The sequence below is a fragment of the Bacillus rossius genome, chromosome 1 (genome assembly GCF_032445375.1).
Source record: "Bacillus rossius redtenbacheri isolate Brsri chromosome 1, Brsri_v3, whole genome shotgun sequence".
NCBI lineage: Eukaryota > Metazoa > Arthropoda > Insecta > Phasmatodea > Bacillidae > Bacillus > Bacillus rossius.
In genome coordinates this window covers 375,579,843-375,605,781 of record NC_086330.1, presented here as the reverse complement: position 1 = coordinate 375,605,781, position 25,939 = coordinate 375,579,843, and the positions used below count along the sequence as shown (strand labels likewise).

The 25,939-nt window shown below is 42.5% G+C and overlaps 1 protein-coding gene across 6 annotated transcripts in view; it reads left to right on the top strand.

The window, feature by feature from the left end:
- LOC134528537 (ubiquitin carboxyl-terminal hydrolase 20) overlaps window positions 1-25,939 on the top strand; it is an 80,904-nt gene that overhangs the window by 47,433 nt on the left and 7,532 nt on the right. For 3 of the 6 annotated variants that reach the window (XM_063362250.1, XM_063362254.1, XM_063362249.1), the window contains 5 exons: window positions 10,272-10,398; window positions 11,110-11,263; window positions 11,576-11,757; window positions 12,614-12,779; window positions 16,230-16,362. In XM_063362250.1, the coding sequence (XP_063218320.1) occupies window positions 10,272-10,398; window positions 11,110-11,263; window positions 11,576-11,757; window positions 12,614-12,779; window positions 16,230-16,357 (757 nt within the window). In that variant the 3' untranslated portion in view covers window positions 16,358-16,362. Of the gene's footprint in view, window positions 1-10,271; window positions 10,399-11,109; window positions 11,264-11,575; window positions 11,758-12,613; window positions 12,780-14,342; window positions 14,552-16,229; window positions 16,363-25,939 lie in introns of those variants that run through there. The other 3 variants (XR_010074406.1, XM_063362252.1, XM_063362253.1) reach the window with 3 other exon arrangements.

Genomic DNA, 25,939 nt, shown 5'->3' with positions numbered 1-25,939 from the left:
TCAACAATCATTTCTATATTTTTCCAACAATTCCAATGTAATTGGTTTTTTTTATAGTCTGTTTCACTTGCATGCTTTTTTATATTGTAATTTGTCTTTAACATATGTAAGATCAAAAATCTTAATACATATTCTATTTGGCTAAAAACAGTACCACCAGTATATGAAAGCAACTGAAAGATGACATATAGTTTCAATTGTGATTGAGTCATAACAGTTTGTTTTGGTATTATTTGAAATTTCTTGATTGTTAAAGCCTAAATTAAAACATTTGTTAAAACATTTGAAGTAGATAGTCACTATGAATTTCAGGAATGGTATTTAAATATACGTACTATGCTTTAATTAAGACAAAAATTAACCAAATAATTTATTGCCCTAAAATTTTTAAAAATATGATGGTGTCTTGATTTCTATCTCTTCTAAAATTCATTGTAAACTATACTCCATGACATACATTTTTTGTTCCTTATTACATCACGAGACATTGGTCACATTGAAATAATGGGTTCTTTACCTTTCCTGCATGATAAACATTTCACTATGTAAGGTAACAGAAACGAAAGGTTTTTGGACCCAAAACCGAAGTTTAGAGAGATAAGTTTCAGTTGAAGTATTTTGAAGTAGGCCAGTGTGAAGCTACAGCTAAGGGGTCGTCCATTAATCACGTGATGTTTTTTTTAGCAAATTTTTAACCCCCCCTCCCCCCTAGTGATTTGTGGTGAGGTTTTAGGCTTCCCCCCCCCCCCCCCCAATAAATCACGTGTATTTTTTTGGTACTAAATATTTTTAAAAATTTCAGAATATTATCTTTAAATATAGGTATAATCTAATTTAATTCTGGAAAATTAAGCACAGCATGTATTCGGCGCCAAAATCACAGTCTTGCTGGCGACTGGCAAGCCGAGCCGGGTGGTTCATGTTGCGGCGGGCGGGGATATTGTTGCCTGGCTACGGTCGCTTTTCGGTTTAGTAGAAATCGAGCGAAAAAATAAATACACGTGATATCTCTCTACACCCCCCCTCCCCCCTTGTGATATTTCGTGATTTTTCCCGACCCCCCCCCCCCCCCCCCCTTTTCGAGCCTCACGTGATTAATGGATGATCCCTAAGCGAATCAATCAAAGCTCTGTTTAATAATCAATTTTACTTTGCCAGGAAATTTGTTATTCAATATATTTGAAGCTTTGGTTGTAATGCATTGCTTCACATCTGATATGAAGCTTTGCTTTGTTGCAAAACTTATGAAAATATGTCCTTTTTTTTTGTTGTATAGGTTTTTATTTAATAAATTGGTTACTTAAAAAAATTAAATGATGGCACTTCTTTTGCTTTAATGAATGCTAAATTCTAATATTACGCATGGTTATTTTATAATTTTTATTGAATGATGTTATGATATAAAAAGAGCCCAATTGGTTAATCACTTAACTCAGTTCAAATATTATAAAAATTAAACATTTATTATTTTTTTAAATTCAATTCTGTATATAATAAATAAGTGTGAAACAGCATCGCCGAGAACAGTATTTGCAATTCGATTAGACTTTGTGAATATTTAAACATTTGAATTGATATTCGTGTCACATTAAAAAAAAACTAGTATTCGCACAGGTCTATTTTAAAGGAACTGAAACCGGAATAGACAAACGTGCCTAGTTATTTTTAATTTATTTATTTATTTATTTATTACAGTTGTGACATGCACACCAATACCTCATAAAGAGGGTACTAGGTTGTGCACGGTGATATATTGTCGCGAGGCTCTTATCTCTGGCTCTCCCAGAATGGCCTTAAGCGTCAATCCTGTTTCCTGCCTGGGTGAGAAGGGAGTGGCCCCACGTTGGGCGCCACTAATTGTCGCGTGGCTGGCTCTTCTCTGGCTCCTCCAGAATGGCCTTAAGCGTCAATCCTTAGTTTGCTGCCTGGGTGCGAAGGGATCGGCCTGACTGGCGCGAGTAACTTCTGGCTGGAGGTTCCTAAGAGGGTTAGGTAGGATTCTCCCCCACCTTGGGATGCCCTGAAAGTGGCTCCCAGTGTCCCTCGTCGAATGCCTACTTACGGGCTGCGGCTGGTTTGGCTCTGCGGTCTCCCAGTAGTAGGGCTGACCTGCTTGCTGGCTGGTTGGCTGGCTGGTCGGCTGGCTGGTCGGCTGGCTGGTCGGCTGGCTGGCTGGCTGGCAGACTGGCTGGCTAGCAGACTGGCTGGCTGGCGGCGGGATAGGTCCCCGTGGAGCTCCCTCACCCCGAAAGGACACTCAGATATGCGGTACGAGATTTATTACGAGTACTCGCGGTTGGTACCGACAGCCTCCCGATACACACTAACTCGCGGACTCGGTTGTCTGTCTTCTGCCCTTGGCTGGCAGGCTCGGCTGCCAGCGAAGGCGCGGTGAGCGGTTGAAGGCGCGGTGAGCGAGGCTCGGCTGCCAGTGGTGCCTCGAGGGCACCGACTGACTTCCTGGCCCAAAGGCCGGCCTTATATACCCCTCCTGAGGGCCAGGGCGTGACGTAGGAAGGGCCGAGGGTTCCAAGAATCACGGGCGCTTCCAGGAATTCCAGCCGGCCTACGTGACTTGGACGGACCTCGGCTTGGAGGGTGAGGGGAAGGCGGGTGGAGGCGGCTGGGCAGGCGGAGGTGGGTGAGGAGGGGGAGGCTGCGCGCGCACCCGCTCGGCCTGGCGAGAGAGGGGTAGGCGAGGGGTGGCGGCCAGTAGGCGGTGCTGGGTGAGGAGGGGGAAGCTGCGTGCGCACTCGGCTGGCCTGGCGAGAGAGGGGTAGGCGAGGGGTGGCGGCCGGTAGGAGTGTGCGCGCGCACCCAGCTGGTTGGCATGGCAACCAAGGACGCGGCGCGGTCGCCCTGGCAACGGGCGACGTGGTGGTGGCCGGACGGTGACTGCTGTCGCGGCCGTCAGTGGCGGCGGCGCGCACATGTGTTTAGGAAGGAAGGGGCTGACGGTTTCGTGATTATAGACGTGCGCGGCACGTCGCACGTCAAACCCCCTCTCCTTGAAAAGGCGGCAGCCACTTTCCACGTGTGCGGCCTGATCTTCGGGGTGGTTCCTCCATCCTTCCTTCCGTCTTGGGGATGATGCCTTCCACGGTGCTCCGTCTTCTGGGAGATGGGGATACAGGTAAAGGCAGGGATGACCCTCAGGTTGGGCGTGAATGATGGTGAAATGATACATGTCCCTCCTACCTGACTGATGATAGGGGGGAAGAAACTAGCTCTGCTTTCCGATGTGACTAGGGGGCTCAAATCTAAAACGTGCAGCCTAGTTCGAACTCTTTGCAATATCTCTAACTGGATGAGGCTCTATCTTACACGCTAAGGAACCAGAGCCCAGGCTACACCATCATCATCATTAGTGTCCTTGGAAACATGGTGTGCCCTGCCAAGTTTACAAATTTTTTTTTTTACTCTTGGGTTGGTTCCTATCTATTTACATATACACATTATGATTATTGGGCTTTAACACATGTTTCTTAAGCCTTATGTACACTATCTTTCCCTGGGGACGGCTGTCGGCTTTAAACATTTACAATTTCCACATAGGTACAGGTACATTTCTTAGAGTGGAGCTCTTCTTTCGCTCTTACTGCTATACATTGCATGGTTTGAAAAATGTCTATCGTAATTGTCTTTGTCATTCTTGCGGCTTATTTCTTTTTTCGTTGATCCTGCACCCGCATGCAGGAGTGGTCAGGTGGCTTATCGAAGCCCCTGAGGTGATGAGGTTTGCGACCCCATACCTTGTTTAAAAATGGCCATTCGCGCACTCACTACACTTACTGTTGGTGCGGGGGGCGGCCGATCCGGTACCTCCCGGGTCGGTCCTCGATGGCTGCTCTGCATACTCGCCATGGCTGCTCTCGTTGCTGGGGTGGCATCCGGCTGGCGGCAGGGTGGCGCCCTGCTGGAGTGTCGGTGGCAGCTTCGGCTGGCACTGGGTCAGTCCTCTGGGTAGACTGCTGGTTCGGGGTATCTAGTCGGGGTAACTGGTCCAGGGTTTGGACTGGCATACCCGGGAGAGGTGTGTTGTTGTCCTGGTGGTCCGCAGTCCTGGCTGGTGGAGTCATCTGCTCCACAGCCTTCTCCTTGGCTGCTGGGCCGGACGGGTTCAGTTGGTCCTTAGCTGACTGGTCAGCCTGGGAGGGGATCTCCTTGGGTTCCGGCGACCTTTCCTGCCCTTTCCGGGTTCCTGGTGATGGGCAGGCCGAGGTCACCGGGACGAACGGCATTCGGGTGGCCGTGGCACCCTGCTGGGATGGTGGTGGCAGTCCTTGTCAGAACTGGGCTTGATGCCTTGGTAGGTAGGCCTGCCTGATGGTTCCCCTGGGGTGGCTGGTCCAGTGTGTCTTCTGGTCCGGCCGACTGGGGTCTGCTGTAGCCTGAGCCTCCTGCAGACCTGGTTGGGGGAGGCGACTGCTCCCCAACCTTCTCTTTGGCTGCAGGGCTGGTCAGGGCTGGGAGGACCTTAGCCGACCGGTCGGCCTGGGTTGGCCAAGGGTTCCGACAATCTTGCCTGCCTGTGCTGGATACTTGGTGGACAGGCCAAGGTCGCTGGGCTGAACGGCATTTGGGTGGTTGTTGGCTCACGGGTACTGGTGACTCTGAGGTTGAGTTCAGTGCCTGGGTCTTCCACTAGGACGACTCGGAGCTTCTGAGGGAGGGGCTAGTCCTCTGGGTGGGTCGTTACTTCTGGTTCTGCATGGTGCAGCGATTCGAAACCCCTGAATCTCCCTTGTCTTCTTCCTCTGCAGGTGAGAAAGGACCTTGGCTTCCGTCGGGATCCATAACTTTCTCGAATTTCTCTCTAAGGGCACCCTTTTCATCTCTCTGGCCTTATCCATTACAATTCGACATGGGGCATGATTGTTATTCTTCTAAGACCTGCGGGGACCTCGCCCTGATCTCCTGAGTGCTATTTGTAGCCATTATGTCTACAGGTATTTGGGTATTTGGGCGCCACTGAGTTTTGGGCCAGTCTCAGAACTGGGTAAAAAAAAGAAGAATATTTTCGCTATTGATCTCAGGGGGCAGTTGTGGGTGGCCGTCTACTGACGAGTCCTACAGTTTGCCCCACGTTGGCTCTAGTTGGCTGCTATACTGTGATCTCAGGGGGCAGCAGTGGGTGGCCGTCTACTGACGTGTCCTCTAGTTTGCCCCACGTTGGGCGCCACTAATTGTCGCGAGGCTCTTATCTCTGGCTCTCCCAGAATGGCCTTAAGCGTCAATCCTGTTTCCTGCCTGGGTGAGAAGGGAGTGGCCCCACGTTGGGCGCCACTAATTGTCGCGTGGCTGGCTCTTCTCTGGCTCCTCCAGAATGGCCTTAAGCGTCAATCCTTAGTTTGCTGCCTGGGTGCGAAGGGATCGGCCTGACTGGCGCGAGTAACTTCTGGCTGGAGGTTCCTAAGAGGGTTAGGTAGGATTCTCCCCCACCTTGGGATGCCCTGAAAGTGGCTCCCAGTGTCCCTCGTCGAATGCCTACTTACGGGCTGCGGCTGGTTTGGCTCTGCGGTCTCCCAGTAGTAGGGCTGACCTGCTTGCTGGCTGGCTGGCAGGCTGGCTGGCTGGCTGGCAGGCAGGCGGGCTGGCAGGCGGGCGGTTGGCTGGCTAGCAGACTGGCTGGCTGGCGGCGGGATAGGTCCCCGTGGAGCTCCCTCACCCCGAAAGGACACTCAGATATGCGGTACGAGATTTATTACGAGTACTCGCGGTTGGTACCGACAGCCTCCCGATACACACTAACTCGCGGACTCGGTTGTCTGTCTTCTGCCCTTGGCTGGCAGGCTCGGCTGCCAGCGAAGGCGCCGTGAGCGGTTGAAGGCGCGGTGAGCGAGGCTCGGCTGCCAGTGGTGCCTCGAGGGCACCGACTGACTTCCTGGCCCAAAGGCCGGCCTTATATACCCCTCCTGAGGGCCAGGGCGTGACGTAGGAAGGGCCGAGGGTTCCAAGAATCACGGGCGCTTCCAGGAATTCCAGCCGGCCTACGTGACTTGGACGGACCTCGGCTTGGAGGGTGAGGGGAAGGCGGGTGGAGGCGGCTGGGCAGGCGGAGGTGGGTGAGGAGGGGGAGGCTGCGCGCGCACCCGCTCGGCCTGGCGAGAGAGGGGTAGGCGAGGGGTGGCGGCCAGTAGGCGGTGCTGGGTGAGGAGGGGGAAGCTGCGTGCGCACTCGGCTGGCCTGGCGAGAGAGGGGTAGGCGAGGGGTGGCGGCCGGTAGGAGTGTGCGCGCGCACTCAGCTGGTTGGCATGGCAACCAAGGACGCGGCGCGGTCGCCCTGGCAACGGGCGACGTGGTGGTGGCCGGACGGTGACTGCTGTCGCGGCCATGATGTAAAGAAGAGGAGGTGAAACCGTGCGCAGGTTTTCCCCCTCCACGCGCTCCCTTGCTACGTCACCTTGGTTGTAGCTAGCGCTCTTCTTCCAGGCGCTTCCCATCCATTTCATCTGCGTCTCGTGCGAACGTAGTTTTATGTAGTTGAAATGTCAAATTGTGCAGTGTTCGGATGTCACAATCATTTCAAAAAGACTCGAGATTCTGGCATAAAATATTTTTCTTTTCCAAAAAATTAAGATCTTTGCAATAGGTGGGTGAACGTATGCAAAATGAAGGACACATTCTGTGTTAGCAGAGGTAAGTTTAAACAAACGTGATTTTAAGTAGAAATGTCACTTGTTTTATAAGACGAGTATTTATTTTTAATTTTTTATATTATTAACATTAGGTTAATATTAGGTCAAGGAATATATTTCGTTCAAAATACTGAGTTATTATCTATAATAATAAAGTCTTTCGCGGTAAAAAGGTTATTTATTGAATTAATTTATTAAAAATGAAATCTCAACGTGTATATACACCCATTAATAAAAATTCAAATCAATTGTTTTTAAAATGTTTGTGTCTTCGGGCATCAGCGAGAACTACAGAATTTATTTCAATTTAACTTTTTTTTCTTGTTTGTTATATAACTAACCTAAATACTAGTTTGCGAAGTATTAATAAAGGGGGGAAAATATTTCATCAATGCATGTAAACAAATCGAATGAAAGTAGGAATGTGAACCCCCTATACATAAAGAAGAAACATGCGCATTTTTTCTATTTTTCTCAAAATGTTCTCTTTAATGGAGTGGGGAGGACACATGATATCATAACGTTTAAATATATTTAAGTATACACGCAAAACCGTGAGATAAGAATTATAAAATATACAAAAAATAAACAGGCTATACAACTACTTTTGAAATTCGAGGTCTAATATGTTTGTTTTAAATGAATTCGTTTAGGCTTTGGAAGAAGTTAATTTTTATTTCTACGATATGTATTTAACTTAATAATGTTAATGCAAAATACCACTCAAAATGCGGTGTGTGAAAGTGAATTACTTTTCTTGTTACTTGTGATGATACTGATTTTAATAATATGTTAGTTACCTAAAGGTATTTTAAGATTTCAGCATTACAATCTCTTTGTGTTTTGTTATGTTGTTGGTTAACACACAATAATGAAAATTAACGTAAATGAATTCATTGTTATCTAATTTTGTCTTTGCCAATTTTTCCATTCAAGCGTTTAGATAATGGTACCATTTTGTTTCGTCTCTCCATGTAAAAGTTTGTGTTTACGCCTTAAATAGCATTTAACGCGTTAAAAAAACTGAAGTTTTAAATAATTAAAAATAAGGTTTGCAGGGACCATAGCTCAGTACATTCTCAGCGCACGTGCTTGTGTGCTCCATAAGTGAATCCAGAAAAGGGGGGGGGGGGGGGGGGGGGCACAGGGGCACGTGCCCTCCCACCCATCTAAGGGTAAAATATACATTGATTAATAACGACTTTTGCAGTAATAAACAGGTATCATACTAGGCCCAGACTCACGTCCCTCCCCTCCCACAGCAATTCCTGGATCCGCCCCTACTGTGTCTACAATCCTAACACTAACACAACTCGGCTATAACTAAAAACAGTGTAGCACATACGTTTGCATGTTTTTAGGTATTCATTTTTCTAGATTCTATAACTATAAAGCGCATGAGATATATAAAAACAGAGCTATGTATTGAAAATTGTACATGTGGACATTTGCAGCGCGGCCTTGGAATAGTAATTATGGAGGGAAGCGGCTTTTCCGTAAAACTAGATATAAGTGGGAAAAATGGTATTTCCGATTTTAATGTTTCGACGATTACAATGATTTTATTATATTTCAATATTTTTATTTTTTTAATGTTTTTATCACACCATTTCCCTTGAATTTATTGCCTTCAAATCATTTTAGTATTACAGAATCCAGGAGGAATTTTGAAACGCCAATTTTAAGGGGAATTAGATGAACTTAGATATTTATTTTGTAATTTTTTTCCATGGAAAGGCCGTGACTCTCTTCAATTGTCTTATCAAATTATGCGAGTGCCGGCAAATGCACAATATACAGGCGGTAAAACAATACTTATTTTGTTATAACATGGAATTTTCAGTAATCAAAATTATAGCAAGCAACATTTTTGAGTTTTCAGAAGTTAACGTTATAAAAGTGGAGAAAGAAACACCTACAGCCAAGATACACGCGTTAAAATTACATTCAAATACCTATGAGGGACGGGAGTTCTTCAAGCCATTATGAATCGATTTTGGCTTTAATAAAATGTAGTGTAAAAGACATACGGGATTTGTGAAATATTTACTGGCGAGTTATTTTGCAATTGAGTTATTTTTAGTAATCAACCAACAATGATGTGCCATGTTTTAACGCACAGTGTGCTTGTGGGATTTGAAAACTATTAGGTTTTTCCTCTCCAATATAATAAACAAATCCAACCTTTTCGTTTTCTTTGCCGTGAAAAACGTTTTGTAATGCCTGCAAGCTGTTTTTTGCTGAATATTGTAGAGCTATTTGGTTTAATAATATGTTTTAAATATATTTTTTAAATATACTTTCTATCATTATTTACCCTTTTGTTTATTGTTTGTAACTAAATAAAATTAAAATTAGTAAATAAATCAAAAGCGCTTATGTTTATGTAAATTACAAATATGTATTTATAGAAACTTTGCTTTGTGTCAGATGCTTTTTTTTTGTAATATGTTTGTATCATTATTTGTCGCCTGCATCCTGAATGTTTATTATATCTATTTTATTAATATTTATAATAAATATTTTCGAAGTAAATTCATTCCAATTCCCATTACCATTCTGTGTTTGCAAGACCCAATCAACATTTTGAAGTGATGAAACAGAAGAAAAACATTGCTTCGTTGATTTTATTATTAATATAAACCCCGTGTTTGGATGCTAATACATTTATTTAAACTGCATGTTCTAAATGCATGCTATACAATGCACATAGCAAAATATTTTTACGCTTCGTGGTCACTCTTACTATTCAAACGATTGTAAATGAACTGTCTTTGCGTGGTATTCCAGTAAGCGCGCTGCGTGTAGACCGGGCGGTGCGACCAAGGTGACGTAGTGCGCAGTGGAGGACGCGTTTGGGCGGCCGGACGGTTTCACCTCCTATTCTTTACATCATGGTCGCGGCCGTCAGTGGCGGCGGCGCGCACATGTGTTTAGGAAGGAAGGGGCTGACGGCTTCGTGATTATAGACGTGCGCGGCACGTCGCACGTCAATATAAAAGAAACAAAAGCAATGAAAAATAAAATTGATTGTCTGTTAAGTCGGTTTACGGACGATAGTTTAACGTGACAACGTCATAACAAAACATTGATGAAATGATTGCATACTTTTATGAATAAAATTGAATCATTTTTATTGAATTATCACTATTTTGTATGGATACAAAGAAGGAGTGAAATGAAATCTACAATTTAATTGATAAATTTACTTTTATTTGCACTCATTGATTAAAATATGTTTATTACTTTAACGAAGAGATTATTTCAACTATAACTTTTGTACATGTTTGCTATTTAACTTCTTCCAATCTGTGTTATTCTGTTAAGTATAGGACGATGACAGGAAAAGTAGGAAACGAATGGGAGTGTTTCAAGTGTAATGTGCCTCGAAAAAGTCAAATCGATGGTTGTTCCAATCGAGTGGAAGAGAGATAGATGCGGCGCAAGCGTACAATGAGCGTAACGGGACACACCGTAACGGGACAATGTGCGTTACGGGACACTTTTTCATGCGTGCAGCCGGCGTTCATCGATTTATTAGACGTCACGTCAAAAACCACCTCCCAATGAAAGATACAAGCGAGGACGGATTGAGCGACAGGCAGAGATGTGAGGGCTGGGGCGTGCTCGCAGGTTCGGGGGCGGGCCGGCCTGCAACCGGCTGTACGCCTGTGTGACGTGCCAGCAGGAGCAGGAGGCCCTGCAGCGCCGGATCAGGCACGAGCTCGACGTCTTCCTGCAGCTCAGCAAGGAGTTCCAGGTGAGCCGCCGTTCCTTCCCGACCCCGCAACCATCGTCAACTCTGGTGTTTATGTGTGCGTTTTGTGGACAGAATAACTGCTGCAAATTTCCACAAATCTCTTCCAAACTAATACGTAAAATGTAATTGTAGAAAATCTTTGTCAAGTTTGTTAATGGGCAATTTCCGACCAAAGGCATAGATGTGGGGAAAGTTGTTTGAAAAACAGAAAAATCACTGTATTACCCATAATATGGAAAATATCACATCAGTTCGAACGTATTATAATCGGGTATGAGTATTACCAAATTACTCTTTGGGGTTTCCTCAAATTATGAAAACTTTTGGTGGAAACAAATATTTTACATCTCACGAAATTCTCTGTACGCGAACACACGCACATGCTCTCTCTCTCACTCTCTCTGTTTAATTCATTGATTCATAGTTTACAAAACCTGTTAAGCTATTTTATTGGAGTGTTTAATTTCATTTCTTTTTACACAAGTAATTAAAAAGTATGTTTTTGTTTGAATGTCTGTTGGAAAATATAATTAATTAAAGTTAATACAATGTAGGAATCTCATGGCTTGTGACAAATTCAAGCGATGCCATTAGAACTAGATGTACATATTTTATCCTAAGCGTGAGCAGGCATGGGAGGAGGCTACGCACGGCCCAGGCCTCTGAGCGCCTGCGGGTTGCAGTGGTTCACTGCTCTCGACGGTCTCGCAGGGGGAGGACAACCCGGCCGTGATCTGCGTCATAGCCATGAGCTGGTTCCGCCAGTGGCAGAGCTTCGTGCGCGGCAAGGAGACGGAGCCGCCGGGAGCCATCGACAACACCTCCGTCATCAGCGTGAAGAACGGCCTGCCCGTTCTCAAGACTGGTCAGTTCTTTTAAAAGTAAAGTACTTGCCCGGGTTTTTTTTCTCCAGCTCCCACGCATGATTTACATAGTCAAACTGACGGTGCGCTACGAAACTGTCGTAACTTCGAAGTATCTCGTAGTATCTCTTTCTTTTAACTACGAGGTTCCACTGTATAAGTATTTTAACTCTAATAAATGCACTTTTAAGCAATAAAACAGAAATGAAATGAGACGGTCAACGAATATGGGATAGCTAAGAATATGATCATATTTTGGTGATGAGTGTCAGTCAGATGTCGGTAGGTGGACTGGAGCGTGCTTGTGTTGGTAGGCTCGGACTACGGCCAGTTCTCGGAGGAGACGTGGAGGTTCTTCCACAGCATCTACGGCGGGGGCCCGGAGCTGGTGCTGCGGCCCCCCTCGTCCCGGGGACAGGTCGGCCGGCCCCTGGCCCCAGCGCCCCCGCGAGACGCCCTCAAGGCCCGCAGCACAGAGAACATCACCTGCGGGGACGTGAGTCTTGTGATGCTTGTACCTGTAAAGGATCATTCGAAAATATGTCCCATGCACACACACGCTCATTTCTAAGATGTTCGGTTGGAAGGCTTTAAGGATTCATCAGGATGAAGATGTTCATTTTGGTCATGTTGAAAAGCTTCAGATAAATACGTAATTAAAAAAATGTAAGGCATCCGGCAATATCCATAGATAATTTACAGTTCATGCCTAAGTGGATTGCAAATACTTTCAGTCTTTTCATATTAAAACTTGTATTTCAAACACCCTGCAACGCAGTTTCATGACAGTTTTGTGGTTCCTGTAAAGTCCCTTCTGCTTTGACGTAGTAGTTGAAGTAATAATAATAGTAATAGTGATCATGATGATGTAATAAGTATGTGTGCAAAATGTGGGAAATAAAATAAAATCCACCTACTAGAATAGTTGTTAAAAAAGTTAGAATACTAACACACTCCATTCAAAATGTTACACCAAAAAATAATTTATTCTTTATTTTGATATACCTGGGACTGATTCATTTTAGTCACTTATGTGTGGAGCAAAAAATTTTACAAGTAAATTTTAGCTTATTTTTATTTTTGGTTATCCCATTGTTCACTGTTAGTTAATCTGGTAGTCTGTGAATAAACCATTAGATAATCAGATTTTTAAAATTTGCATTTGAGGATACAGTGAAACACTTAATTTAGTATATGTATATTCATGAATTCTTAGACATGTTATCTTTAGGAGCTAGTGCTCTGCTGTGAGTGGAGATGGTTTGATTTCAGTTTTGTCAGCTGTACCTGTTGAGTAATTGATGACTGGTTGATGCGGTGGGAGTGACGGGGGTGGTCGACTGTTGCGCCAGGTGCGGCCGATGAGGACGCAGAGCGCGAGCTCGGACAACATCAACCTGCGCGTGGCCGCCCAGCTGGCGTCGGGCCGCGGGCAGGAGGGGCGGGAGGGGCAGGAGGACGCGTCCCAGCACAGCACTTTGGTGCCGAGCGGCGAGGCTGGCTTCTTGCTGGCGCGATGTGAGTCCCACCCTACCCTTCAAGGGCGCCGGGGAGATGACAGTGGCGGGCCTTGTAGAACACCAGTCACTTGGCACGACCAGTGCGTTCCTAAAGAATGTTCGTGTTATCCGAAGTGGCGCATTCTGAAGCATTGGTCTTCGTAAATAGCAAGGCTAATTTTTTTAATACCTTTCAATATATGTAGGGAAATATTCTTTGTGTAATATAAATGCGTAGAATACCACACAAACATAAATATGTCACACCACTTATCTTTATAAGCCTACCGTTGAATACTTTGTATGACAACTAAAAAACAGCGTAAAGGACGATAGTTAACGTCAGGCGGCTGGTTGACTTGCCCGCCCTTGCGTGATCTTCAATTTGCGTCACATACCTTTCCACGAACAGTCCACACCATCCTTTATGATGGAGTCCTTATTTCGTACGATTGTGCGCACAGATGACTTGCTTAAAACTAAAGTGTGACCAACATATGTGCAACCTTCATGACATTCTGCACACTGTGATAATTTTAGTTTTGTCTCAAATACTTGAGCACTATGCATTATGCTCTCACTTGGAAGCCATGATTCCACTATGATTCCAACTGCAGGTGCTTACTGGCAGACGAATGGGCAGATGTTGCTTTGTGTTGTTGGCGTGCGAGTTCCCTGCCACTGGCTATGTCTGTGGCCGGGCGACTACGTTATGGCACTGCGGCATACGCACTCAATAGCTGCAACTAAACTTGCCATAGCTGATGTTTGTACAACAGCCGATAGCATAGTCAGACCTGCGCACACATCTCTTCCTCCCTCGTATGGCTAACTGTATGCCACGGTGTAGAGTCAGCTAGTGTAAATATTGAAATTCTTTGATGTAGTTAATAATTTCAGTTTCTCTAGCCTACCTCTCTCAGTTTTAAGAATTGTATCTAGAAGTTTGTGTCTGAAAGTCAAATTACAGTGTGTCAAAAGTATGTTAAATACTAAACTCGTGACTAGATCTTGTAATAACGTGTAAACAAATTCAAATGTAATATTTATATTTGCGTGTAATGTTTATGCAGACGGTGACAATACACTTCGACAGGCACTAATCACGCTTTATATAAATAAATTTAACTAAAATAATTTATTTTAAAATACAGATGGAATTTGTTATTACTCTCGACTGCAAAGCAGCTAACAATTCTTTCATTTGAGTAAGTTATCTTTAAGATAAAATGTTAATTATTAGTATGTTATTTATTTTACTAACTTCAGTCCGGCAGAGCGTGGACTACTGCGTACGTAACTTGCAGTACCAGTCAAACAAAATAGCAACATGTTCTTTCAATATCAAGTTCCATCTATACTATCTAATATTATTTAGTTCGGGATCGCGATTCCGGAATTTGAATGGTAAATCTAAAGATGAACAAGTACACAGTCTTTCTATACAAAGAATATGTTCTATAATATAAAAGATTCTAGTTCGGTGAAAAATGTTTGTCTTGTTTAAATCGTAATTAGTTAGGGTACTTCTATAATCAGCGAGTCTTCGGGTGATGGGGTAAGGGACCAAACCTTGCTGCAGGATACCCACGAGACGTGTAGGTGCTCGAAGAATCCTTGGTTCGCCTCAATCAGGACTGCGAACTCGGTGTTGCTCCTCCGGTCTCTAGCGGGCGGCAGGAATACGCGCCGTCACGACTCCATCCTTCGGGCTGCGGGCGGGAACTGAGCTGGACTGCACGACGGTCATCCTTCCCGGGCTCGAACTGCGACTTTTCGTTCTTCGACAGGGTTCGTCTTTCTTCAGGATGATCAACGGCATTTATTCTTCATCGTTTCAAAACAAATTAAGTCATTGGACGATCTCTTGAATCTGGATATTCGTCGACTTCTCTTCTTAATAATTATTTAGAATTCTTGACGTCTGAATCTTATCTTCGTTGATTAAATTTATTAGTTCCTTCAGAATCTCAGTCAATATTGGCATTAATAAACAGTTTCAATTCTTCTATAAATATTCAATTCTAAATTAATGTCGAAATTGTTGCGTTTCTAGATGTTGCCTTCATCAAGTCTCAATTCGTTCTAAAAGAATATTTTCCCCGTCACTAATAAATGACTTTCATTAGTTTGTTGATAAAACAAAACTATTAAAATTACTACCCATTACTGTCGTTGTTCATCTTTAAATTAATAGTGATTTCAAAAAATACTGCTATACTAGCCTTGACAATAATTTAAAATAAAAATTAACATAGAGTAATACATAGACAAAACGATAACCAAAGAAATTTACAATCTGAATTAACCATAGATTACAAATATAAACATACGGAATAAAGTGTAATTAAACAAATAAATACTAAAGGAAATTAAATATTTACTTTCTATAAAGGGTAAATATTGCCTTTATAACGGTACATTTGTTTGTTGTTTACCGAATTGAAACACTTTGTGGCGTTGTGCTCGACTGTTTTTATTTGCCTGTGGTGTATTCATGCTAATGGAAAGTGGTGATTTCATGCTAATTGAAATTTGACGTGCTATTCAAGACTGGGGCAGTAAAATTAACATCGCGCTAAATTAATTAAATGAATTTGCGCAATCCGAAGACGTGCCAAGTGAGGTATCTGTGTACTGTGCGATATGTGGTAGGATCCCATGGGGCTGCAGAAGCTGCAAGCAGTCTGTTGGTTTAGAAGTCACTAGTCCTCAAGAAGTTACGGATCATAAACAAAAACATATTAAATTTGAGAATATCTGTCATTGTATAAGTCACTAAAATTTGCTGCTATTGATTGAAACTTCTTGATTGTCTTAAGTTAAATTTTCCAAATTTTGATGTCATATTTTCTACTAGTGTAGTTTTTACAAACTCATTTTAAAATCTACTTTGTCTTTTAGAATGCCAGATGTGACCTTACTGTAGTAGCATTTAGTTTTAAGTATTTTCTTACAGTCTCGGAATTTATTACCAGTGATTTTCCAGGTTGGATAATATTTGTCAAAAACATAGTAATTAGAAATTACAATTTCACATTTGTTGGCTGAGAAGTAAGAGAAAGTCTCCATCTGTTAGCTGTTACTTTACTTTACACTATTGACATGGCTGAAATATTTTTGACGTGATAACGTCTTATAAAACGATGAACGCCGGCTGCACGAACGAAAAAGCGTGACTCATCGTCACGTTCCGCCCGAGCCGAGCGTGCAAGAACCGGCCAACCACTGTGCGAGGAAAATCTTCTATAATATCAAACAGGTTAAGGCGGGGCTTTTTAACTAATTGTTCGTGATGATTATATTTAAACAAATTATGAAAATTAAATTTGCAAAAACTGTAAATAATATTTGAAAATTAAAAAGTGTGCAATTGTTCATGAATGTTTTGTTATGACGTCATCACGTGAAGCGACTACAGACACAAGGGAAGTGTTGTGGAGCGGTAGCACGGTGAGCAGGTGAGCAGTGGTGCGTGCAGGCGCGGGCAGCGTGGACAGCGGCACGTGTCTGGAGGAGGTGCAGGTGAGGAGTGCAGGCTCCGTGGACGCCCACGCCACCAACATCCAGGTGGACGCCCGGGCCTCCCTCAGCTGAGCCAGGTCAGCTCACAGGCGTGTAATCCTCGCACATTTTATTCTAAAATCAAGTTTGAGAAGTAGGGATGCGACAATTATGTTGAAAAAAAAATTTTTGTTAGATAAAGTTATTCATAAAAACAAAACTAATTCATGGAAAGTACGTTTATTTAAAAAGGGAAGTATAAAAGAGCATGCCAAACAATTTGAATTAATAAGTCTTACAACAAAAACCTTTATTCAACTTTAAATAGAAAAAAAAACATCTGTGATCCAAATGCAAGCCGAACGAACGCGTAACTACCGTAGTACACAACACAAAAGAATGCGAGCTATCAAATGTAGTTAACTCAGCACCTGATAGAGAGCGCGCGTTGTATGCACTCGGCGAGATATCGATACTCTGCTACGTGCGCGCGCTCTATACGGAAAGCAACATAACCAAACATTAATGATTGCAATGAGCGCTGGCTACAGTTTTGTACGGTATACACCGCTGCGACGCTGACGAGCGGATGAAGGTTATAACGTTTAAAAAGTCTTTAAAAGATAATTTACACGTCAGACAACTTTGTATTTCCGTTCATTAAATAAGTAAGTGGTAATGACCTAATTAAATTTTAGATTTGTTCGGACTTTGTGACTTATGTCCTTGTTGTGTGAAGTGTTACTTGCCCCTTTTGCGTGTCGTATAAACAGTTCGGCAAGATGGCGGGCCGCATACAGTCGTGTCGTTTGTTTTGTATTTGGCTATCGTTTCGTTGTCATATTTGTATTCACTAAATCAGACTTTTAATATATTTATGGTCCTCCGGAAGAAATTCGTTGAAATAAAGAACATTTGGTCCACACGGGCCGGATATTTACCAGTAATCGTGCGTGTATTTGTGTCGTGTCTCGTGACGCTCATCTATTGTGATAGCGTTTTTTTTTTGATCTCATGTTGTCGCAGTGTTGGTGAATACTTTATTTGTCAAACTTTCATTCCCTTTATTTCTGTTTTGTGCATCAAACGGCAAAATGAATGACAAGACAGAAGTGTTAAAGATTCGTCTCGAGCGTGGGGAAAACAGGTTATGTCGTGCCGATGCACTTGCCGATAAAGTGATGAGTGACGATACGCAACGTGAGTTGTTTATCGCAACGTGTCGTGATCTGTCACAATTGCGTACTTGTTTTGAAGACGATCACTTGTCTTTGGAGATGTTGCTCAAAGATGACCCGGATTTCAATAAAAAACAGCACAGTGATCGCCTAAATGCTTTCGACGACACGTATTATCGTGTTCAGGCAATATACATTGCCACATGCAACAAGAATAAATTGCATGACGGCACGAAAGCACCAACTTCGCACAACCCATCTCAAGTAACTCTTCCAGCTATAAAACTACCACATTTCTCAGGAAATCCAACAGAGTGGCTTAATTTTTCTAACCTCTTTACCACATTGGTGGTAAACAATGCTCACTTGAACGATATTGAAAGGTTATCATACCTTAAAACATCACTGTCACTAGAACCACTCTCTCTTATCCAATCCCTGCCATTGATCAATGAGAACTTCAAAGTAGCTTGGAATTTGATTGAACAGAGATACAAAAATCTCAGGCTTATTGTGTCACACCACATTGATGCAATTATGCAGGCATCTACAGTGTCTCTTGCTCATCCTGCTTCATTAAGTGTCTTGGTGTCAGTGTTAAATGAACATATGGCTGCATTGCGTACTATGAAACTAGCAGTAAATTCTTGGGACCCACTCTTGCTACATTTTTTGGAGAGGAAGCTAGATAACCATTTACGTCAACAATGGGAACTACATATTTCTGTGAGTGACACAGAAATGCCTACATTTGCTCAGTTTTTAGCCTTCCTTGAAAGTCATCGCCGGGCTTCGGAGGCAATGTCTGGAGCCTCCAGTAAGTCAGGGTATCGAGTAAGGCAGGCAAACTATAGCACTGTATCTCAGTCTCGCTCACAACACACTTCACTGTTTGTTGGAAACACATTTGATTCTGCTGTAAAGTGCAGTGTATGTGACAGTGACCACCCACTTTACAAATGTCCACAGTTTGTACAATGCAAGCCAGAAGACCGCTACCAGATTGTCAAGAGACTTAACCTTTGTTTAAACTGCCTGGGAGCATCTCATCAAATGAAACAGTGTTGGTCAAAAACCAGCTGTCACTCATGCAAGAGTAGACATCACTCGCTTTTGCACTTCACTGAAGCCAACACGCATACACTTTTGAAAGAAGAAGCAACTTCATTTCAGCATTCTCCACCTGAATCTGCAGCAACAAAACCTACACCAGCTGTTGCATTGGCTACAGCTCAGAGACCTGGTCAATCAGAACCCAGAAACGTGTTATTATCCACTGCCTTGGTGGATGTACAGGACAGTGTCGGTGGTTACCAGAATTTTCGAGCAGTCTTAGACTCAGCCAGTCAGTCCAGCTTCATAACTGAACATTGTGCCCAGCTTTTGGGGTTGACTCGTCAGAAGGCGTTCTTACCAATTTATGGACTATCACAAGCTCCCTTACACACAGCAAAGGGATTAGTTAAATGCTGCATTAAACCAGTTGGCAAAACAAACCCACAACTGCCACTTGCTGCATATGTTGTACCGAAAATAACTGCAGATTTGCCCACATTTCCTGTACATTCTGACATGTGGGATCATGTACTTCATTTGAATTTGGCTGACCCGACATTTGCTACTTCAAGTTCTATTGATATTTTGATTGGAGCAGATTTGTTTCCATATATACTCACGGGGCACAAGCTAGTAAAAAATGTGGATTCACCGGTCGCATTGGATACAGTTTTTGGTTGGATTCTTATGGGTAAAGTGCCCAGTCCCATTGAACCAACCAACCATAGTGTCACTCTCTTCGTATCGACTATGTGCCCTCCGCCATCTCTAGAAACTGTGGTTGAAAGGTTTTGGGAAATAGAGGACTTCCCCACTTGTGCACATCTATCGCCAGAAGATGAAGCCTGTGAGGCTTTCTTTAAAACCACTCACCATCGAGAACCTTCTGGACGTTACGTGGTTTCCCTTCCATTCCATTCACCTAAACCAATACTTGGAGACTCAAGAGCACACGCTGTTCGCTGTCTAGAGGCCTTGGAGCGCCGTCTGGTCAAGCAACCTGGACTGCGTACCGAGTACCAGGCCTTCATGGAGGACTACTTGCAGAGTGGTCACATGGATGTCATTGCCAACCCATTGCATGATGTTGAGTCAGCCTATTATCTTCCTCATCATGGAGTTATCAAGGCAGAAAGCACCACCACCAAGCTGCGCGTTGTCTTCAATGCTTCTGCTAAGACCCAGCGAGACGTGAGTCTAAATGACATGCTGATGACCGGACCCAAATTACAGACAGATGTTCGAGAAATTCTGCTTCGGGTTCGTGTACACAAAGTTGTATTCACTGCAGACATCAAACAAATGTATCGGCAAATAATGGTGGACAAGGAGCATCAAGACTACCAGCGAATTGTGTGGCGTTGTTCTCCAACCGATCCTATAGTGGACTATCGTTTGCAGACTGTTACTTACGGAGTTTCATCTGCCCCTTATCTAGCAATTCGCACCTTGCATCAGCTGGCCCAAGATGAGCAATGTAACTTCCCTCAAGCAGCTCATGTTTTGAAGTCTGATTTCTATGTGGATGATGTTGTCACAGGGGCCAATAGTGTTGAAGAAGCCATTGCTCTTCAAAAGGAACTTATTGCTTTGTTGGCAGCTGGTGGCTTCCATCTCAGGAAGTTTGCCAGCACTCATAGTGAAGTGCTTGAATGGCTGTCCTCAGACCAGCTACAATCCCCAGCATCTATGTCTTTTGACAAAGAACAGCCAGCTGTGGTGAAAGTTCTTGGTGTACAGTGGAACCCTAGCTCAGACTGTTTTTCTTATCAGATGACTCCATTAAACAGCTCAAGCACCAAGAGGGCAATTCTTTCAAATATCGCCAGGATCTTTGATCCCCTTGGATGGCTGACGCCCATCCTCTTGTATGCCAAGTCTCTTGTACAGCTGTTGTGGCTCACTGGAGCAGGATGGGATGAACAGCTTCCTCCAGAGGTCTTATGTAGGTGGTGTGATTTTAAGTCTGAACTGTCTTTGTTGTCACAACTTCGACTGCCTCGGTGTGTATCAGGCTCAGTAAACGCTGTTCATGAACTGCATGGGTTTTGCGACAGTTCAGAGGTTGGCTATGCGTGTGTCATCTATCTCAGATCAATGTTTTCAGATGGTGGAATCAAGGTCTCACTATTGATGGCAAAATCAAGAGTAGCACCAGTGAAAAGGATCTCTTTGCCTCGCCTTGAGTTGTGTGCAGCTGTGATGTTAGCCAAGCTAATCAGTTTTGTGACCAATGTATACAAGGGGGTGCTGGACATCATGCAAGTGTATGCATGGTCAGACTCAACAGTTGTTCTTCATTGGATTGCATCATCACCCCACCGATGGAAAACATTTGTGGCAAATCGTGTCAGCATCATACAGGACTTAACTGATAAGGAATTCTGGAGACATGTTCGCACTGAAAACAACCCAGCAGATTGTGCATCCCGTGGCTTGTTGCCCTCACAACTTATTGATCATCCTCTGTGGTGGTCTGGAGCCCCATGGCTTAGACAGCCTCACAGCCAGTGGCCAAACGATACCCTGGGTAGTGTGGTAGTTGATGATGCCATTGCATGTGAAGAAAAACTTACAGCAATAAGTTGTGTGACAGAGGTATCCCTAGAATTTGTTGCCAGATTCTCTTCCTTCAGCAAGCTGCAGCGTGTTGTTGCTTATTGCCTTCGGTTTGCAGACAACTGTCGTCAACCTAAGGAAAGGCGTTCTCTGGGACCGTTGACAACTACGGAACTGCAAAGGGGCTTGGAAGTTTGCATCAGACATGCCCAACAATGCTTTGCAGCTGATAAGGTTAACTTGGACAAGGGGCAGTGCAGTTCTCATCAAATTCGGCGCTTGTGCCCCTTCGTGGATAATGTGGGTATCATCCGTGTAGGAGGGAGGTTAAGTCAGGCATCCCTTCCCTATTCTGTTCAACACCCTATATTGTTGCCCAAAGATCACCCATTCACGTTAATGGTAATCAATCATTTTCATTGTTTACATTTGCACCCTGGTCCTCGAACTTTGCAAGCCATCCTGAGCCAACGATACTGGATTCTTTGTGCACGCTCTGTCATCAAAAGGGTTTTACGTGGGTGTATTAAGTGCTTCCGCACTAAACCCTCTCCATTCACTCCAACCATGGGAGAACTTCCATCTCCTAGAGTCCAACAAGTGACTGCTTTTCACCATACTGGTGTGGACTATGGTGGGCCCTTTCAGGTTACCACGACTCGCACTCGTGGTTGCAAGTCCACAAAAGCATACTTATGCTTGTTTGTTTGTCTTGCCACCAAAGCCCTACATTTGGAATTGGTTTCTGATCTCTCAACCAGTTTGTTCTTGGCAGCATTTTCTCGCTTCATCTCTCGAAGGGGAAGGCCAGCCCACGTTTACAGTGATTGTGGAACTAATTTTGTTGGAGCTCATAGAGAACTCAAAGAACTCTACCAGTTGGTAAGACAGACAACCCATAACACTGAAGTGAGCAATAAGCTGAGTGAGGAAGGAATTGCATGGCATTTCAACCCCCCAGCAGCACCGCACTTTGGCGGGTTATGGGAGGCTGGCATGAAGTCTGTTAAAAGCCACTTAACTAAAGTCATTGGCTTACAGATCCTTTCTTATGAAGAGCTCTCGACCATCCTGATTCGCATCGAAGGGGTCTTAAACTCTCGTCCTCTTTGTGAGATCAGCTCAGACCCGTCAGAACTTGATGTCCTAACACCTGCTCATTTTTTGATTCTACAGCCCATAACATCATTACCCGAACCTGACATCACCCACCTCAACATTAACCGATTAAATCGCTGGCAGCTGGTCCAACGTATAATTCAAGATTTCTGGAAACGCTGGAGAAAGGAATATTTGTACTCACTCCAGCAGAGAAGCAAATGGACACAGCCAGGTGGTCAGCCCAAGATTGGAGATTTGGTCGTGATCAAAGATGAGCACACCCCTCCACTCAAATGGGGTCTCGCTCGAATTGAAGCTCTTCACCCAGGACCAGACCGAATTCCCCGGGTGGCTACTATCCGGACTGCTACAAGTGTCTTGCAACGTCCGGTGATTAAGCTGTGCCCTTTGCCAGTGGACAATGGTTATGATCTAGGACAGAATTCAACAAGATCATGTAATCTGTAACAAATTGCTTTCTTTTCCTTGCTGTATATACCTTTGTGTTTGTTACCTGGAGCTAACAACGGGGGCGGAATGTTCGGACTTTGTGACTTATGTCCTTGTTGTGTGAAGTGTTACTTGCCCCTTTTGCGTGTCGTATAAACAGTTCGGCAAGATGGCGGGCCGCATACAGTCGTGTCGTTTGTTTTGTATTTGGCTATCGTTTCGTTGTCATATTTGTATTCACTAAATCAGACTTTTAATATATTTATGGTCCTCCGGAAGAAATTCGTTGAAATAAAGAACAAGATTTATACTTTAAAATAGATTGTTTCATACAGAAAAGATACCTACACCGGTTCACCGCGGCAACGCTGACTAACGGATGAAGGTTATAACGTTTAAAAAGTCTTTAAAAGAAAATTTACACGTCAGACAACTTCGTATTTCCGTTAATTAAATAAGTAAATGGTAATGTCCAAATATATATTAGATTTTTATTTTAAAATACATTGTATTATACGGAAAAAATACCCACACAAAGCGCTCGGAATCTAATAGCGGAACCAAAAACATTATGCGACGTTTACGCGAGAGGTTTTTTTTATCCAAATTTTGACGCTCTAAAATATGGCTGCGACGATTACGCGCGTGCGACCATTATGCGATAAAAGAGGGTAGTTGGACGTCAAAATGACATGTATCATATTCGTTTAGTAATATATTAAATTTTTAATAAATGGTGTTCATGAAAAATAAAACCAATAACATTGAAATCTCCTTTTTTAAAAAACAAAAGTGGCATAAAATTAAAACCATAAAATCTTGTCTGTGCCAATAAGTTTATGGCAAAGAGAAGAAGAAAAAAAATTTGTTGATGAACTGCTAAGAATGGTGTGATATGAAGTGTTGAAATAAGAGATTAGCTTTTCTGGACTGAGAAAATAATTGTAACCTTTTTTTCTTGATGTTTTCATTCTTAAATATTTTTTTACAAATGTTCTGTCATTTTACTTGTTTGATGATCGGTTAAAATTAGGGATGGGGCAATTCCACATTTTTTTAAATTCCGTTTCCCCAATTTCCCTCAATTCCAGTTTCAATTTCTATTCTAATTCCTAATTTTGCATTCTTTCTTAATGAAATTATGGAAATTCAAGTAAAAAGTTCACCTAAAAAACAACACTTAATAAGTCTAAATATACATACATTTTCTGAAAATTTATGTTTGACCAGCTTACAAGTATTGATTTATTGAGTGTAGCATTTATGTAACCTCATCCCCTTATCAACAACTAACAGTATAATAATATGTTTGTTACATATGCAACTGATAGATTATTTTAGCTTTCTATATGGCCACCATGGTTTGCCATCAACAAATTTGTGTGAAATACAGGATTGAAACTCATCAAAATCCATGAAAAATATATCTAGCAGTTATGTGGCATTTTATGAAGGTTTTTTGCATATAAATTGATGTTTTAAAATAATTTAGCTGGGAAAAAAATTTATTTAGAAAATTAGCCAATTTAGCATTTATGTAGGGAATAAGCATAAAATAGCATCTAAAGTGTAAATTAGCAACAACAAAAAAAGCATCAACAGCAAGATAATAATTATTGTACACTACAGTGGACGAATAAGGCTTAAAGGTTAAAGGTTATTTTTCATTTTAGTCGTGAAATTTCAAAATGTTAAGTAAATTTTGTGATTTCCAAAGACAACACAATTTGTAATAATTAGGGACAAGATTATGCGGTAGATTATGATAAAACCTAAATAGCACCGAAATGCAAGTTATATTATGGAATTAACTAGCCTGTAACAAAAAACTGATAAAATCATTAAAAAAAAAGGAATTTTTAGTGTATTAAATTCAAGGAATGTCATTTCCAGACAAAAAATTGTACCAAAGTGAATGGATCAGAAAAATATAATTTTCTTTCATTGTGCATCTCTTATTGAATCACTTTGAGGGCATCATACCAGAAGGGCGTATCAACACTTTTTTGCAATATCGAGATACGCCCTTCTGGTATGATGCCCTCGACTTGTAAACAGGCCTGTGCGAATATTCAAACTTTTGAATATCAAAACAAATAGTTTATCGTTTGTTTCGATTTTGAATACTAACACTTGGAAATAATGAATATTCAGTTTACGAATATGGCTGTGCTGGATTTCGAAAGTAAAAAAATTTCGGGATCACAGAAGATTTTCTTGTCGGGCAGGAGCAAAATTTCCACAGAATATTTGTAATGTTTTGGGGTTATTTATGCAGATATTTTTTTGCTACATTTGGCCGCGTCAATTTTGAGAAGAATAATCTATTAAAATTAGATTTAACACAGTAATTCAGAACTATTACTAGCACCCACGTAATCAACTAAAGCATTTTAAGGGGAAGAGAGTCTGGCAGGTCTATAAAAAAAAATTATAACTAACAGCATAATGAATAGGTTAAATACATATGTGTCGGTAAAAATCCTAATACTGTGCGGGTGTAAAAAGATGACAGTTTTCAGATCAGAGAATAGAAACATTGTATTCTCCGTTCACTCTTACCTGAGTTTTGGAATAAACAAAGCCGCTTGTAAACAAACATTTTCATTGGCTGCCGGCCGCCGCGCACATTATTCGTGCGCAAGAAATAGTCCCTTGGTTACGTACCATTTGTAAGTATTTTTACACTGCATTTTTTATAACAATTGTTGATATATAGCATTATAGCGTTTCATCATTAATTTCCAATACAGTTTAATGTGTCAGCAAGTATTTACTTACAATTATGTTAACAGACGCCGTGTGTACGGTGGCATAGGCAAAAGGTACTGTACAGTGTACAGTTGATGCCCGGCGCAACAGTTGCATTTCGGATTCGCGCGCGCACGGTTTGTTATGGCTGACGTCGGACCGAGTTTTGTAAAACACAGAACGGGAAAGCCTTTGAAAAGTGCACAGAAAACTCTTGTGTTGAATAATTTTAAAACATTTTCAGACAAATATCCGGATTGTCGTGTGAACGATATCGCGTGTTTAATTGCGGAATTTAGGCGTGTTTCGAAGAGCAGTGTGCTTCGTGCAAGGAAAGAATTACAGGACACCGGGACATTAACATCTTCCGGGAAGAAAAGGAAACTTGATTATCCTGTTATAAAAACTTGTGATGATTTTGTGAAGACGGTTATTAGTAGAGTCAAGATTTTGTGGTGTTATTTTAAGACAAATTTCGGTGTAAAGAAATAAAGATTTCTGTGTTATATGGTTTTATTTTTTTGCTCAAAATACCCACGGCAAAATTTTCTTGCTTTTCTGTACGACATGCAAATTTATT